Below are 17,299 nucleotides of genomic sequence, written 5' to 3'. Positions count from 1 at the left end.
TCTAACAGTTGAAAGGTTTAAAAAAACACATTTATAAAAGGTTATTGCATCATGCAACTTAATTTTTTTCATAGGCCCATAATTTCCAAGGTGGTTATTTTCCAGTGACTGTCAATATTCCATTGACTGCTAACACTCAGTACTTCACAAAATTACACAGTTCTTGGAAATATATAATGGAGAATTACAAGGAGTGTAAGTGCCAAAATATATGCATTCTTTGTGTTTATGAATAGACTTTTTCAGCTTTGTCTTTTATTCCTTTATTAATTCATTACTGTAAAATCTTGATTGATGTTTGGATGCTATTTATTTTTGGAAACCACAAATAATAGGAAGATTTCAAAGGCTCATACTTCTGGTAGTTATTACCAGATTCTTGACATGGATTTTTTCAGATACTTGATATTGAAGATTGGGAAAATACTGACATGCTACACGAAATGGAACCTTTAGAATGGACTCTATCTGTAAGCAACTCTGTCAATTAATGTTTTGTTTTTCTGCTTCAAATAACTGAAACTAGTTAAAATTATCTCACCTGGGTATATGGAGGGAAAACACTAAGAATAATGTCCTATTATAGTTCTACATTTGATAGGGAGATAGTCACCACAAAAAAGTAAAATGATACGAAAATGAGTGGAGCATTACATAAATGTTAATTTCTCTTACAGTGATGATAAATGAGTTTTTAAATTGGACAGCAATTTTTTTCTTAAAATTCAGTCATTATCTGATGTGTATGATATTTCTATTAAAAAACTTTTTTGTGGAAAACATGATGGCCTGCCTGTAAGCCTTAAAAAAGTGTAAGGCTCTGTCTGAGCCCCAGTTCAAAGCCACAGTGTTACCTGGTGAGTAAAATATCAGTATCAGCCATAGCTGCACTGGCTGTTATGATAACCACTAGTCTCATGTGGCTATTTAAACTTTAAATGAATTAAAATAGAAAATTGAGTTCTTTAGTTGCACTGGCCATATTTCAGGTGCTCAGTAGCCACATGTGGCCATTGGCTAACACGTCCGACATCGAGGTACAAAGTTCTGTTGGACAAGGCTGGTCTGGATGGCACATGCTAAGAATCTTAGTTACAGGTGATAGATTGAGCCATATGCATTCATAAGCCTTTTTCCTTATCTGTGCAAATGGTCATATTTTGAGGGTTTTGTTTACTTTTAAGGATCACTCTAGATGGATAGTGAATACTCAGATTTTTCTCTTTTCCCAAAAATTCGAGAGGCTTCCCTCAAATTTTTGGAAGCTGTTTCATAGTATGCCAGGCTCTAACAAGTTCTCGCTGCCGTTGTACTAGGTGGAAAGCACCTGTGATTTGGTGGAAGTGTATGTGGGGCAGCACTGACAGGGATACTCATAAAACTTAGGGCAAGGGCAAGATGGAAACCTGCATCATATGCCTAATAGATTTTTAATGGGGTACTTTTTTCAGGTCACACTATTACCGGAAACTGTAGATGTCTAGAATTTATGGGCACCTCTTTACACGTTTTACGTTTTTTGAGGACTCTAGGGATTGTGTTATGTTAGCTTAGAGCCTAAAAGTGCTTCGGCATATTGGTAACTGTCATCCTCGTGAGCCTGGCACTCTGTTAGTTGGTGAAGTTCTTATTTGATTTTGAATGGCAGTGATAGTAACTGCATATGTAAATTCCAGGTTCCCAGCTTCCCCAAGATCCCAAAAGTTGCTTCCAGTTTCCTCAACAAGAATTGCTTGGGTAGATTCTGTCCTCCAAGTGTTCGGGTTTCACTTGCTCAGTACGGAACAGGCACAGAGCTGAGTGGGGGCTGGGAGAGTGTTTCCTTGTTGCCTTCACAGTTGTTTGTTGGAAGTTTTCTGGAAGCAGGGTGTGTGTGTGTGTGTCTGTGTAATAAAACATGGATCCTGTGATTCAGGAAATACATGCTATTCTTTCCTGTCTTTCCATCTATCTGAAACTATTGATTGAACAGTTTGTAAAAGCACAGATACTTTCTGTCTCAGTGAGTTTATTAGCCAGTTTAGGGAATCAGTGCAAACATGTATGTGCCCAATTGTGTAGGAGTATAAGGTGATCTGTACTACATGTTACAAAGTTGGTTTAGACAATGAAGGTTAGAGGTCAAGGAAACAAGGCATTTAGGGAAATAAGGGAATGATAAAGAGAGAAAAGTAAGTTGGTTCAAGGTATGGAGAGATTTGAATGCCAAATTGAGGCTTTTATACCCACCTATAGAGAGTGTATAGTTCTGAAAATATGGTAGGACCTAATGAGTATTGTAAGATTAGGATTGTTTTGATTGCTGCCATGAGAAGGTAGAGGGAGGGTGTTGTAACAACCTCTGTTAAAGTCTCTGTCCGTCAGTTACAAGGTGGCCAGTGCCTCAAGTAGGGTGAGAGCAGAGGAAAGGGAAAGGAAGGAGGTCTCCTCTGGTTCTGGTGGTAAGTTTGGCTGGTTGTATGGAGCAGGTGGTGGTGCTGTTACAGAAAAGGCAAAAGTTGAGAAGTTGGTCTCAGTAGAAATTTACAGCGGGTAGAAAAGCAGGTGGAGTATGGAATTATGAGTTGATGGTTCTGAGATGCTCCTCCAGCAGACAGACAGCAAAGGAGAAATCTGTGTTTAAGAAGCAGAAAAGGTGCGTGCAAACCAGGAAGGAGACTCAGTGCAGCTGGAGAGTGGGAAGACCATGGCAGCACATAGAGAAGCCAGGACTGCTCCCATGGGTTGGTCACGGTATTTTAATATTCCTAAGAAGTTCAAGGGACAGAGGACTGAGTGCCATTGTTTCTTTTTTGATGATGACGGAGAATGGTCTTTAAGAAAACCTTAAGGTGAGTGATGGATTGGTCATAAACTGGTAAGGATTTGAGGTGGCTATTTATAGCTTGTGCCAGACGTTTGCCGATGAAAATAAAGACAGATAAAGGAAGCACGAAGAAGTCATGGTATCCGACAAAGGTTTGTTCAAGTGTCTAATGTGACTAATGAGATACAGAATCTGTAACACCAAGGAGATGGTGAGCTCGAAACATTCCGGGGAAACTGGTGAATTATGCAGGAGATTGAGGGGATGTGGTGTGCGTGTTTTCTCTTATATCCTTTTTTAAACTGCCACTTCTCTATTTGTTGTCATTTGGTCACTTTAACCTCTGACTATTCCAAGCATTTCTTTTTGTGTGTGATTAAGGAAACCACTCTTTTCCAGATAGGTGCTGTTATCCTTTCCATACAACCAGACTTTGCCAAACACAGCATAAAATTCAGGTCTTTCTGTGTCCTTGAAACAGGAGTGAATTTGTTAGTGGGTACAGAGAGTGGCCTGATGCTGCTGGACAGAAGTGGCCAAGGGAAGGTATATCCTCTGATCAACCGAAGAAGATTTCAGCAGATGGATGTCCTTGAAGGCTTGAATGTCTTGGTGACGATATCTGGTAAGTGTTCATTTAGTAAAGCAGGATTGCTTCCCAGCACTAAACTTCCATTAGTTCTTTCTTTCTTTCTTTTTTCTTTTTTTTTTAAAGATTTTATTTATTTATTTGAGAGAAAGAGAGCACAAGGTGGGGGGGCAGAGGGAGAAGGAGAAGCAGAAGCAGGCATCCCACTGAGCAGGGAGCCGGACGTGGGGTTTGATCTCAGGATCCCTGGGATCCGGACCTGAGCTGAAGGCAGACCCTTAACCAACTGAGCCACCCAGGTGCCCCTAGGTCATTTTTTGAAGTAATGGCTAAATGAGGTAAAACCATAGCATGGTTTTACAATAAGGTGATAGAAAAATGTATTCAGATGTGACTGACAAGTACACCCTGAATCTGTGGCTCCTCTAAAGAGCAGTCTTGACATGCACTGTCTAGTAGACCTCTTCCACGTGACCACTCTCTGCCCTGGCGCTTGTGGGGCTTAATGTGGCTTCTCTAGCATGTAGGTTTGTGCCCACTTCCACCCACAGGACTCTTTTCATGCAGAAGGAACTCTGCCACGATGGTAAAAGTACCATATTATGTTTTTTTTCTTACATCAGTTAACACTTACATAAGTTGCTTTTTTTTTTTTAAGATTTTATTTATTTATTTATTTGACAGAGAGAGACACAGCAAGAGAGGGAACACAAGCAGGGGGAGTGGAGAGGGAGAAGCAGGCTTCCCACAGAGCAGGGAGCCCGATGCGGGGCTCGATCCCAGGACCCTGGGATCATGACCTGAGCCAAAGGCAGACGCTTAATGACTGAGCCACCCAGGTGCCCTCATAAGTTGCTTTTTAGAGAGTATTTTTTTCATATAAATTATGTAATATATGTTATTCTAGAAAATAAGAAACTAGTCAGAAAAGCAAGTAGGAGAAATGAAATGTAAAATCATCCAGAGATACTATACCTATTGACTCTTCAGTTTTTAACTTCTCATCTTTAAGTGTACACACACTCAATACAGACTTAAAGGGGGAAATTCTGCGTAAAAATGGTTATGCAACATTTCAAACATACAGAAAATAATAATGAGAGAATAATTACATAATAATGACACCCACGAGCTGATGAGTTACTTTTTTTTTTTTTTTTTAAGATTTTATTTATTTGCGAGAGAGAGAATGAGAGACAGAGAGCATGAGAGGGAGGAGGGTCAGAGGGAGAAGCAGACTCCCTGCTGAGCAGGGAGCCCGATGTGGGACTCGATCCTGGGACTCCAGGATCATGACCTGAGCCGAAGGCAGTCGCTTAACCAACTGAGCCACCCAGGCGCCCTGATGAGTTACTTTTAACAGGTGTTAAATACACTCTTGTACTTGTGGTTAGCATCCCCTGCCCCATCTAGCTGCCATGGTAACCACTGTAGTGAAGTGAGGGTGTATCTTATTCATTCTGGTTTGTCCAGATCATGTGGCTTGCTCTTTCCATGTTATTAAACATTTCTCTATGACATCTGTTTTATGTGGCTATAGAGTGTTTCTTTGCATACATACTCTAAAATTTATTTACTTCTCTTGTCTTTTAGTTTAGCCCTTTTTTTCCCTCTCATGTAAACATTTTCACGTACATCTCGTAACTTACTTAACCATTGTGCATACGTATCCATGTTGCATAGATAATAATTTCCTAATAATTTGTATTATTGCTGGAGTCAAGAGTATGCAAAATTGAAACACTTTAAATAGGTCTTACAATAACCAGCAGCAATTTTGATTTAATCATCTGCTAACTCAGCTTCTTACATTTGTTTATATGTAACATTTCTCAGAGTTATTTTAGTTTTCAAATAGGCTTTTGGTTGTAAGTAAAAGACCTTTGTTGAAATGCAGAAATTTCTCCATCCATCTCATACTTAAATGAGAAAGCAGCCATTTACAACTTGAGTGTTGACAGGGAGTAGGTTTAAAATTAGAGGAAATATAAATCTGCTGCTAAAAATGATTTAAACTTCATTTTGTGATCCATTGAACAAGACGATTTATGGGGATCACTGATCAGCTGACAGCAGTAAAAATTTTTTGGTCTACTTTTCTGTATTCTTTTCCTTATTTTATTTTATTTTTTTTAAGATTTTATTTGACAGAGAGAGAGCAGGAGAGCACAGGCAGGGGGAGTGGCAGAGGGAGAGGGAGAAGCAGACTCCCCACTAAGCAGGGAGCCTGATGCAGGGCCTGATCCCAGGACTCTGGGATCATGACCTGAGCCAAAGGCAGTCACTTAACCAACTGAGACACCCAAATGCCCCTCTTTTCCTCTTTTGCAATGGTTTCTACAATCATGAAGGTAATATGTTAATTTTGGGAAGCTTTGAAAATAGAAAAAACTTAGGAAGAATAAAACAAAATGCTACCCCATCTCAGACAACTCTTGTTGACTTTTTTTTATATTTCCTCCTCATTTTTTTTAAAGATTTTATTTACTTATTAGGGAGAGAGAGAGAGAACAAGCAGGGGAAAGGGCAGAGGGAGAGGGAGAAGCAGGCTCCCTGCTGAGCGGACCCTGGGATCATGACCTGAGCCAGAGATGCTTAACCCACTGAGCCACCCAGGCGCCCCTCCTCCTTCTTATTTCTGTAAATATTTATCACAATATGGGAATGAAACATTATATACATAAAACTACATGGTTTTTGTTTCATTTAACATTTTATTGAATATTTTCCCACATTCAAAAAGTCTTCAAAACCTAAAAAGATTAAAGTGCAAGATGTAATACAGAAAGTGCACAGATTATAAGTATATACTCAGTGAATTGTCACAGTTAGAATCCATCCACCTAGGATCCATTCACCTACCCTGGTGAAGAAATGCAACAATCCCAAGTAGCCCAGAAGCTCCCCTGCAGTACCCACTCTGCTGCCTCCCAGTCATTGCCCCCCTGGTCCCCAGAGGGAAGCACTGTCTTTTAAAATACATTAGGTTGGTTTTACCTTCATTGAAGTGAATTGATATAAATGGTAAAATGGTAAGCATTCTTTTGTGTCTGGCTGCGTTTTTTTGAAGAGCACCTTTAAGTTTACAGAAAAGTTGAACAGAAAATATAGACAATTCCCATATTACACCCCCACCTCCAGTTTTCCCTATCATCTGCATTAGTGTATCACATTAGTGTAATACATTTGTTGTAATTGATGAACCAATATTAACAATATTATTATTAGTAACTAAAGTCTGAAGTTTACATTGGGGTTCACTCTTTGTGTTGTACAGTTCAGGGTTCTGACAAACACATAATTATCCACCATTACAGACTGATTTCACTGCCCTAAAAATCCCCTGTGCTCCATTTATTCATCTCTCCCCCAAAGTCCCTGGCAACAACTGTTTTTTTTTGTTTTTTTGTTTTTTTTGGCTCTCTATATGACCTTCTCCAGAATGTCATAATTGGAATCATGTAGTATGTAGCCTTTTCAGACTGGTGTCTTTCTTTAGCAGTATGTATTTAAGGTTCTTCCATGTCTTTTCATGACTTGATAGTGCGTTTCTTTAGTTGCTGAATAATCTGTTGTGTGGATGAGCCACTTTGTTTATCCATTCACTTATTGAAAGACCTCTTGGTTGCTTCCAAATTTTAGCAATTATGAATAAAGCTGCTATAAATATCTGTGGACAGCTTTTTGCATAGACATAAGGTTTCAACTCATGTGTTTAGTTAAAAACCTAGGAGCATGACTGCTGGAGCGTAAGATAAGGCTACATTTAGCTTTGTAAGAAATAGCCAGCCTGTCTTCCGAAGTGGCTGTATCGTTTTGATTTTCTACAGGCCTCAAATGAAGAGTCCCTTTTGCTCCACATCCACATCAGTGTTTTGTGTGGGTCTATTTCTGGGCTCTCTGTTTTGTTCCATTGATCTGTTTTTCCTTTTGCTAATACCATATTGTCTCGATTATTTTAGCTTTATAATAAATCTTGAAGTCACATAGTATCAGCCCTCCAAAGTTGTTCTTTTTCAATATTGTGTTGGCTGTTCTGGCTCTTGCCTTTCCATATAAACTTAGAGTCAGCTTATCAATATGTATTAAATAACTTGATAGGATTTTGATTGGGATTACATTGATTCCCTAGATGAGTAGAACTGATCCTGTAGCAATATTGAGTTTTATCCATGACCATTGAATATATCTCCATCTGTTTAGATCTCCTTTAATTTCTTTCTTCAGAGTTTTATAGTTTTCCTCATAGAGATCTTATTTAAGGCTCCTTTGTTAGATTTATAACTAAGTATATCCTTTGACTTTAGTGCTTTTTTTACTTTTTTTTTAGGATTTTATTTGAGAGAGAGAGAGAGCACATGAGAGGGGGCAGGGTCAGAGGGAGAAGCAAACTCCCTGCTGAGCAGGGAGCCCGATGCGGGACTCGATCCTGGGACTCCAGGATCATGACCTGAGCCGAAGGCAGTCGCTTAACCAACTGAGCCACCCAGGCACCCCTTTAGTGCTTTTTTAAAAAAGATGTATTAATTTTTTAAAGAGGGGTGGGGGAGAGGGAGAGAATCTCAAGCAAACTCTCCATTGAGCATGGAGCCTGACGCAGGGCTTGCTCTTACAACCCTGAGATCATGACCTGAGCCAAAATCAAGAGTAAGACACTCAACTGACTGAGCCACTCAGGCCACCCCTGTTTTTAGTTTTTCTGTAGATGGTGCTGTGTTTTTAATTTCAAATTTCCAATTGCTTATTGCAAGTATATAGGAAAGCAATTGACTTTTATGTATGAACCTTATAACTTGCAACCTTACTATAATCATTTTATTAGTTACAGGATTTTTTTTTTAGCCAGTTGTTTGGTATTTTCTACTTACATAATCCTGTATTTCTTCCTTCCCAGTTTGTATACCGTTTGTTTCCTTTGTCCTATTGCATTAGCTAAGACATCTACTTTGATGTTTAGGATTGGCAAGTGGAGACACCCTTCCCTTGTTCTTAAAGAGGAAAGTATCTAGTTTCTCACCTTTAAGTATGGTATTAGCCATAAGTTTTTTATACGTGTTCTTTAGCAAATTGAAGCAGTTTCCCTCTATTCCTATTTGCTGTGAGTTTTCGATCATGAAATGGATATTGGGTTTTGTCAGATGTTTTTTCTGCATCTGTTGATATGATCATATGATTTTTCTTTTTAAGCTTGTCAGTATGTCTAGTTTCTTTTGTTCAACATCATTTTGTTGTTGTTGCTCATAGAGCTATTTTGTTCCACTTCATTTCTGTGTATGACTGTACCACAATTTATTTGTTCTACTGTTGATACATGTTTGTGTTTGCTGTTTACAGCTCTTAGGAACAATGCTGCTATGAACATTCTCATTTGTATTTGGGGGCTCATACACACACATTTATATTAGAGAAATTACTGGATCATAAGTAGGGTATGCGTATATCCTACTTTATTAGATAATGTCAGACTTTTCAAAGTGGTTCTAACAGTTAACACTAGTTTCTAGTTCCTCCACCTTCCCTACTTTTAGTACTATTGTTGTTTTTTTTAGTACTGCTGTTTTTTTTAATTCTAGACACCCTGATATATGAAATTATATATAATTATGGTTTTAATATGCATTCACTAATTGACTATTGAGAGCAAGTACCTTTTTTAGGTATCTATGTGATAACTTCTTTTGCCTGTTGTAGTTGATTGCCCACTTTTTCTATTGGGTTTTCTCTCTTCTAAGTGATTTATAGGTTGTGAGTCCTCTGTCAGCTCTCTAAGTTGTACCAATCTCCAGTTTATGGCTTTTTGCTGGATTTGAGTCCCTGCCTTGGGTGATTTATTTAATCTTTCTATGCTGTCTAATGAGAAATAATAGCTACTCCAGAGAGTTTTGAGAATCAGAGGACATTATACTTGTGAAAGCGCTTTATAAGTTCTATTGGTTGTATTGCTGTGTAGGTGTTTGTATTACTTTGTGGTTTATGAATACTGACTGTTTACATAAGTCTAAGTTCTTTATTCTTTTAAAACCTTTTCTTTTGGGGCTCCTGAGTGGCTCAGTTGGTTAAGCATCCGACTCTTGATTTCAGCTCAGGTCACGCTCTCAGGGTCGTGAGATCAAGCCCCGCATCAGGCTCTGCGCTGGGCGTGGAACCTGCTTAGGATTCTCTCTCTCCTTCTGCCCCTCCGCTCTCATCCTCTCAGTGTCTCTCTTTCTCAAATAAATAAATAAATAAATAAAATCTTTCCTTCTAACTCAGTCCTATACTTGATAATAATTCTATAGGAGTTTCAAAGTCCATCTGAATAGCTTAAATTGAGGTTCTAGTAAAATTCATAGAGATGGTTCCCTTAGAAGGATATTTGTTGTTCATTGACGTTTCTTTGGCTACTATTGTTATTAATGATGGTATCTACTTTGAATATGCATGTAAAATATTTATATTTGTTTTGCTAGGCAAAAAGGATAAGTTACGTGTCTACTATTTGTCCTGGTTAAGAAATAAAATACTTCACAATGATCCAGAAGTTGAGAAGAAGCAGGGATGGACAACCGTGGGAGATTTGGAAGGATGTGTACACTATAAAGTTGGTAAGTTCCAGGAGAGTCATGAGGTTTTGTTTTGCAGGGTTTAGTTAGTGTTGTTTCTGATCCCCCTCGCTCATTTCTGCGATTATGTTTCTAAGGCATCTTCTAATCCTGAAGTGTCATCTAGACTCACAGTGCACCTTTTAGCATAGCACCATTCATTCCTGCTGCTCACCCTGTCCTCTGTCCGTCTCATCCTCACAGTTCATCCTGTAAGCGAGGCTTTTCACCCTTCCTCTTTGACAGTCCACATTCTTCTCTGCAAGCTGTGGCCACAAGAACCTCTCTAAGGAAACCTTGCCAAAGGAAAGCCAGCCAATTTGGATTCTTGCTTTGCGCTCCAGGCCTATTCTCCATTTAGAGGACTTTGGGTTCTTGGCAGTCACTGATAGATAGTTTGAGAGTTTGACCAAAGAGCTATGGCTTGTCGTTTTGAATGAAGTGCACTGTGCAGAGCTACTGTGCTCTAACTACTAAATGAATCAGGCTGGTCAGCCAGTGTTTCATAGCAACTGTCTTGTTTTTTTTTCTTGCTGGCTTGCATGCTGTGGTTCTTATGTAATAAGAGCTTAAAAGAACAAAACCAAAACAAATTTTTTATGTATGAAGAAAATCAAAATACTAGTATTAATGTTGGAAATAAAGGGGAAATAATGGAACTTAGCCAAATTGAACTTTTATGGGAGAGATGATATATTGTAATAGAATTTGAAAAAGCAACAAATCGTCTCTATATACCTATGACTGACTAAAGTAAGAGTCCTATTATATACTGATTTCTGCTAGTATGTTTTATTTTTTCTATGTTTATAAAGTATATGCTATAGTCAGTTCCTCTGCTTCCGAGAATATTACAGTCTTTGACATTTTCTTCTTATTGATATAATCTGTCTACAACTCTCAGCGCATTGGTTAGTAATGACTGCAGGAGCTACCCCAATATTGGAGTGATTCTGTATTACTAAAAAGTAGTACTATCTCCTTGATTAAATTTTGGGATTAGGAGTTTATGTGAAAGAATTCTTGAGGTGTAACAAGAATCATCTAAGTCTAAATTTAATGAAACAGATCAAAACAGGTGAAATGTACAAGAATAGATTATCCTACAAGGGGAGCTAGAGGCAAATGTGTTAGGCGGTGCTGGGCTTTTTGTTGGAACAAAACAGCAATCCTCAGGCCTGTCATTCTTACAGAATGAATCAAAACATTTTCTGAGATAAGAGTGTGCAATACCATTCATTCATTGTCTTTATACTTTCAGGAAATTATATTCCGTTTATCAAAACCTGTGCTGTACATTATAGTTGCCATCAAGAAGAGGGGCTATTTAAATGTATATTTAAATTAGTTAACGTGAAATAAACTTTAAAATGTAGTTCCTCAGTGACACTATTACATTCCAGGTGCCCGGTGGCCACATATAACTAGTGGCTATCCTATTAACAGTACACACATATAAAACCTTTTGATCATTGCAGAAGATTTTATTAAGCAGCACTGCTTTGGACAACCTCTTGTAATCCTTTGTTTCTTAATATTAATGTCAGTGATTTATTTGAATAGTGACTGTATATGGAATTTAACAAGGAGAGTTATCAAGTTAACAAGTCATCTCTCATGTACAAAGAAATCAAGTAGTAGTGTGACATTGGATAGCTTATAAAGAAACTAATAGAGCTACATTTGTGGTCACAGCCCCTCAGAGCATCTGGGGTTTGTTTGTTTACAGTGCTGTAACCACACTTATTTTTTATTTATTTTTTTAATTTAAATTTTATTAGTTAACATATAGTGTAGTACTGGTTTCTGGAATAGAAGTCAGTGATGAATCCCTTACATACAACACCCAGAGAGTGTCTGTTCTTAAGGAGAGTTGCCTGGCTGCAGGAGAACAGCCATGTAAAGAAGGCATTTTCAACTATATTTCCTTTACTACTGCTGTTTTTGTACAGAACTTTAGGTGGAATTCAAGTAGTCACTACCTCTGTAGATCAAGAAGTGGTTCAAAGTGATACTTAACTGATTAACCGCACTATTATCCTTTTGAAGTAATACTGAGCCCTTAAGACTTGAGAGTGGTATGGCTGGCATTGTCCTTGATTATTAAATACTTGCAATCTAAGAAGATTAGAAACATTAGTGAAAGTACTCACTGATAGTAACCAGAGTATTGGAGTTGATTGAGTCCCATACATCATCAAGAAAGATGGGAACAGCCTGAATCGTACATAAAAGTATTGGAAAAGGAAACTCTGAGGTTTGATCACTCAGTATTTTTCTCCTGTTGGTCTGAATGACTCAAAAGAAGGCATATTTATAAAGTTTGCAAAAGACAACAGAATTTGGAGTTCCATGTTGATTCTGACTTGTGCTTCTCTTGTTTTATGTTTGTTGTTTTCAGTAAAATATGAAAGAATCAAATTTCTGGTAATTGCTTTGAAGAGTTCTGTGGAGGTCTATGCGTGGGCACCCAAGCCGTATCACAAATTTATGGCCTTTAAGGTAACAGCATCAAGTGTACTTAAAAGTAGCATCAGCCATGCATGTGTGACCAAGAGCCAGGGGATAAGTTTAAAAACTATAAACAGTTAAAACTGATCATTTAAAAATTATGTAATAACACAGTGTATAACTTTATCGTAAGAGAGGCCATTTCCAATGTAATAAGCCTCACTGTCTGCTTTCTGAGTCTTCAGAGTATGAGAAGGAGAAAGCTAAATATTTGGTAGGCACTTTGATATGTCAATATGGTAACAGAAGAAAGAACAAAATAACACCTTCTCTGTTTAAAAAGTAGACTTTGACCTGCTACCTGAAGTCATGCATGTGTATAAAGATTTAGATATGTTTTTGATAACACTCTATGCCAACAGTAGGCAGCTTGACGGTATATCTATTCGATAGAGTACTAAAAATTACAGAAATTATTCATGACACAAGGAATATGTATTACACGTTAAATAGAAAAAGTAAGTTAACACGAATAATATATCATTTTTGTTTAAGGGAAAAACTGTAGAAAAATCTTAGCAGTTTTCTCTGGGTATTTTTAGTATTTTTTATAATTCTAGAGTTTACATTAGATACAAACTTAGGAAATCCTTAGTTAAAATATTACTATGACAGTAGATATTATAAGTAATAATCTCATTTCTAATATTAGCCACAAAACCTTAAGCATAGCCCTGGGGCTGTTTTAGCGCATATCAAGAAATTAAGAATTTTTCATCCAAAATGATTCTATTTACTTATTTTTTTAAAATAGTTTTTGGTACATTTTATTAAGGGTAAGCTTCAAGTATTTGGAAAATTGACATATTTAGATTGCTTATTGCTTGATTCCCCAGTAAAGCAGGATAAATGGGGTTACCATGTTTGCTTAAAAAATAAATCCACATATTATTGACTAAAAGTAATTGGTTGTAAAATTACAGCTGTCTTCTGAGATCTGGTCTTAATATCCTTTATATGCCAGGTGTACTCTCTGAGTTGCTTTTATAAATATATTAAGTCTGTCTTGTGAGCTGTAGGTATTGATACTAATGAAGAACTGGGGTCACTCAGTCCATTATAGGTCATGCAGGCTCTTGCAGTACAGCTTTTCATCACTGTATCACTCTAGTCGAGAAATGAAAGTAGAAGTCTGTATGGTGACTATGATGACCTTACTAAAAATTCTCAGTATGTGACTCCCACAACTCCTCCTCTTTCTCCATTGCCTGCCTCTGAATAGTTGAACAGTATACTACAGAAAGTCCTGATTATTTCACTCTAGATGTATTTGTCACCAAGGCAAACAACAGAGTGGAATTCTTGGACCAACTAGGGGGATTTGCAGTGTGACTTCTGGAAGAATTGTCTTCCAGATGCTGATTGACAGACAAAATCATAATAAATTTAAAAAGACTTATTTTCTAGAGTATTTTTGCTTATGGTTGTTGCCAGAGTAGCTCAGTAATTGAATAACTGAGTACCTTGGGTTTGGCTTCTCTAGTTTGATCTATCAGAAATAAGTTCTACTCTGTCTTACTGCTTCTCTACTCTGTCTACTACTTCTTTGTAGTCATTTGGAGAACTGGTACATAAGCCATTGCTGGTGGATCTCACTGTGGAGGAAGGCCAGAGGTTGAAAGTGATCTATGGATCCTGTGCTGGATTCCATGCTGTAGATGTGGATTCAGGATCCGTCTATGACATTTATCTACCAACACACGTAAGAAAGAACCCACACTCTATGGTTGGTTGACTGGCTTCATTTTGTTTTGACTTTTTTCTTTACTCTGCTTAATGAACTAACACAAGCAGGGATTCCTTGCTTCCCCTTGGTATGGGGGTGAGTATTTAAACGATGTGCCATTTTCAGTAGCTGCATGCTCTGAGACAAGTGGAAATCCATTCTCCCGGCTCTGTGAGGCCCTCCTGAAAACCTCTTAGCCCTGGCTTTGACTAACATGGGATGGATTTGGGGCAGTTGCTGGCAGGCCAGAACATCCCTGGGTTGGGAATGGTTTGGGGAACAAAATGTCTTAATAGAGTCCACAATCCAGATATGTTCCAGGGGCCTCAGAAATGTGAACTAGTAGAGTATATGACCTGTAAAAGGTAGTCTTTGGGATATATACTGCATGGGTTTTCCAGAATTTTATTCAATTGCTGTATTTATTCACCAAGAATATTAACCAGTGCATTCACCAAGACAATCTTTTGAGCACTTTTGCAGGGATAGAAATAACCACAAACCTACTTCCCTGTACTTTGTTCCTCTTCTCTAGATCCAGTGTAGCATCAAACCCCATGCAATCATCATCCTCCCCAACACAGATGGCATGGAGCTTCTGGTGTGCTATGAAGATGAAGGGGTTTATGTGAATACCTATGGAAGAATCACCAAGGATGTGGTTCTGCAGTGGGGAGAGATGCCGACATCTGTAGGTAGGTATCACTCAGAGGAAAAGGTAGCACTTGTAAAAGTGGGGCCTTCTCTAAAACTGCATATATTTATCAGACAAGTTTTACCTGTTGTGTAGACCCTCTGGTCATTTAGCAGAACGGTTGGCAATAGATGGTGGCAAGTAAGATTGTAGACCATGGGACTGGTCATTGTCTATTTTAAAACAAAATCCAAGTAATTATTGAACACTTTTTAAAACTCTTGTCATTTAATCCTTAAGACATCCAGGGAATAGAACAGATGTTGTTGACTGATTTGTGGAAAGTAAGGTGAGAGAAAAAGCGTAAGGGACTTGTTCTTTTGAGTGGCAGAGCCACAACTAGAAACACAGCCTCTTGATCTTCCAGCGTACATTCAAGAATAAAGAGGCAGAAAGGCTGATATCTGAAATTTTCAGTTTATATCCCCGACTTCTTCTGGTTTCATTGCAGTTAGTCACTGTCTCTCTTCATCACTTCTTCCTGCCTTCTTCACGACTGGTTTCATAAAAATATGAGCGCAAAACTCTGCATCCAGTGGGTCATTGCTCACGATAAGCATGAACCATGTCGGGAATTCAAATTACCACTTCCCAGGATAAACTTTAAAAGGTTACAAAAGCAAAGTTCCTTAAAAACAAAAGTCTTTAAGTGCTAGACATGCAGGTATGTGTGTATTATAAGAGCAGCATCTTTTCATGGCTGTTTCCTTATCTAACAATTACATGTTTTCCCCTCTTCTCAAAAAGCATATATTCGATCCAATCAGACGATGGGCTGGGGAGAAAAGGCCATAGAGATCCGATCTGTGGAAACTGGTCACTTGGATGGTGTGTTTATGCACAAAAGGGCTCAAAGACTAAAATTCTTATGTGAACGCAATGACAAGGTAATGGTTTCCTTACAACTTCTTTTTAGCTACTACTAGCTTTAGTAATGGTTTATTTTCCATGGAGTTTGGTGAAGCCTTTTCTTGGGGTTTTGATAGATTCTGAAATAAATTCATCAAGCAATGTTTTAGTAGTGACTTTTTAAACCTGTTTATGGGGGATGGAGTATATTCTATTTTGTGTTTGCTTATAAGGGGACAAGAGATACTTACCTCCGCCGAAATCATTATATGTTGGTTTGTTTGTGGTGGTTGTTTTTAACCCCATTAGGTAATCTGTGTGAGCTATGTTTGGGTTTAGGGACAGGGAAGGTTAAAGCTGCCAATTTAAATGAATGGGATTCTTTTGTGATTGGAAGGAACCCCCTTGCAAATTTGGGTAGGTAAAAGTTTCCTCTCCCTTGATATGCATCAGACCACTTGTCTGCTTCTGAATAGTAAAATAACTATAGTTCGCATGTCAGAAATACCTAACCACATAAATCATTTTATGCAGAAGCATGGGCCTCTCCTGCAGCTGAGACCCCAAGGCTTCAAAGCCCCATTTAAAACCTTTGGTTTTCAAAACTGGCCACATCCTTGTCTCCTCCAGGGCCTACTTTCTCCCTGGAAGCCCCTCCCTAAGCCAGCTTTGGAGTGAAGCAGCTGGATGGCCTTGGGTGTTGACCCATCCCACCTGCTTTGAGAAGGACCTCCAGGTGGGCCTGGCCTTTACCAAGCCCAACTTTCTTTCTCATCCATCCACCTGGATGGAAAGCCTCTGCCCACCTGAGGCAGCCCATTGCAGCCTTAGGAATTTGCCTCTTAAGAACGTTTCCACCTCTTGCTTCACATTAAAATATATTAAATATCCTAGCCACTGGCCCACTGATTGACTGCTCAGATTAAATTTAAAAATTCAGCTTGATAAAGGAGCTGTGGATCTGTCCTTGGGTGGTCCTCCTGCCTAACTACCTGCTCACTAAATAAGCTGCATCACCACCAGCCCACTTTCCTGCAGTCCTATAGCTCATTTACTAATGGAGTTCACATTTTTTTCTAATAGTATCTCCCAAATTGTTTACCTTGAAACCCCATACAACCTCCGACCCAATCCAGGATTTTGCCAGCTTTTTGGCTTGTATTTTCCTGAGTATATTTAATGTAGCCGTAACTATAATCTTCTTTGAACTTCGGGCGTTTAGATATTTTTATTATTTATAATGTTACATCCCTTAAAGTCTATTAATAAAAGGCCCAAAAGTAAATTGTCATAATTTGACTAGAGAGTCTTGTGAAATAACTAATACATTTTAGCTTAGTTTTTTAAAAGAGAAAAGGCAGGGCACCTGGGTGGCTCAGCCATTAAGCGTCTTCCTTCGGCTCAGGTCGTGATCCCAGGGTCCTGGGATCGAGCCCCACAATGTGACTTCTGGAAGAATTGTCTTCCAGATGCTGATTGACAGACAAAATCATAATAAATTTAAAAAGACTTGCTGCTCGGCGGGGAGTCTGCTTCTCCCTCT

At 38.4% G+C, this 17,299-nt stretch overlaps 1 protein-coding gene across 50 annotated transcripts in view; it reads left to right on the top strand.

Moving 5' to 3' along the window:
• MAP4K4 (mitogen-activated protein kinase kinase kinase kinase 4) overlaps positions 1–17,299 on the top strand; it is a 191,025-nt gene that overhangs the window by 171,574 nt on the left and 2,152 nt on the right. For 28 of the 50 annotated variants that reach the window (XM_078056775.1, XM_078056766.1, XM_078056777.1 and 25 more), the window contains 6 exons: positions 3,288–3,431; positions 9,845–9,979; positions 12,378–12,478; positions 14,040–14,189; positions 14,749–14,908; positions 15,655–15,794. In XM_078056775.1, the coding sequence (XP_077912901.1) occupies positions 3,288–3,431; positions 9,845–9,979; positions 12,378–12,478; positions 14,040–14,189; positions 14,749–14,908; positions 15,655–15,794 (830 nt within the window). Of the gene's footprint in view, positions 1–3,287; positions 3,432–9,844; positions 9,980–12,377; positions 12,479–14,039; positions 14,214–14,748; positions 14,909–15,654; positions 15,795–17,299 lie in introns of all 50 variants that reach the window. The other 22 variants (XM_078056742.1, XM_078056731.1, XM_078056779.1 and 19 more) reach the window with 1 other exon arrangement.

The sequence above is a fragment of the Halichoerus grypus genome, chromosome 10 (genome assembly GCF_964656455.1).
Source record: "Halichoerus grypus chromosome 10, mHalGry1.hap1.1, whole genome shotgun sequence".
NCBI classification, from domain to species: domain Eukaryota; kingdom Metazoa; phylum Chordata; class Mammalia; order Carnivora; family Phocidae; genus Halichoerus; species Halichoerus grypus.
Note: the sequence above shows the minus strand (reverse complement) of the source record. Positions and strands in the feature narration are given on the sequence as shown.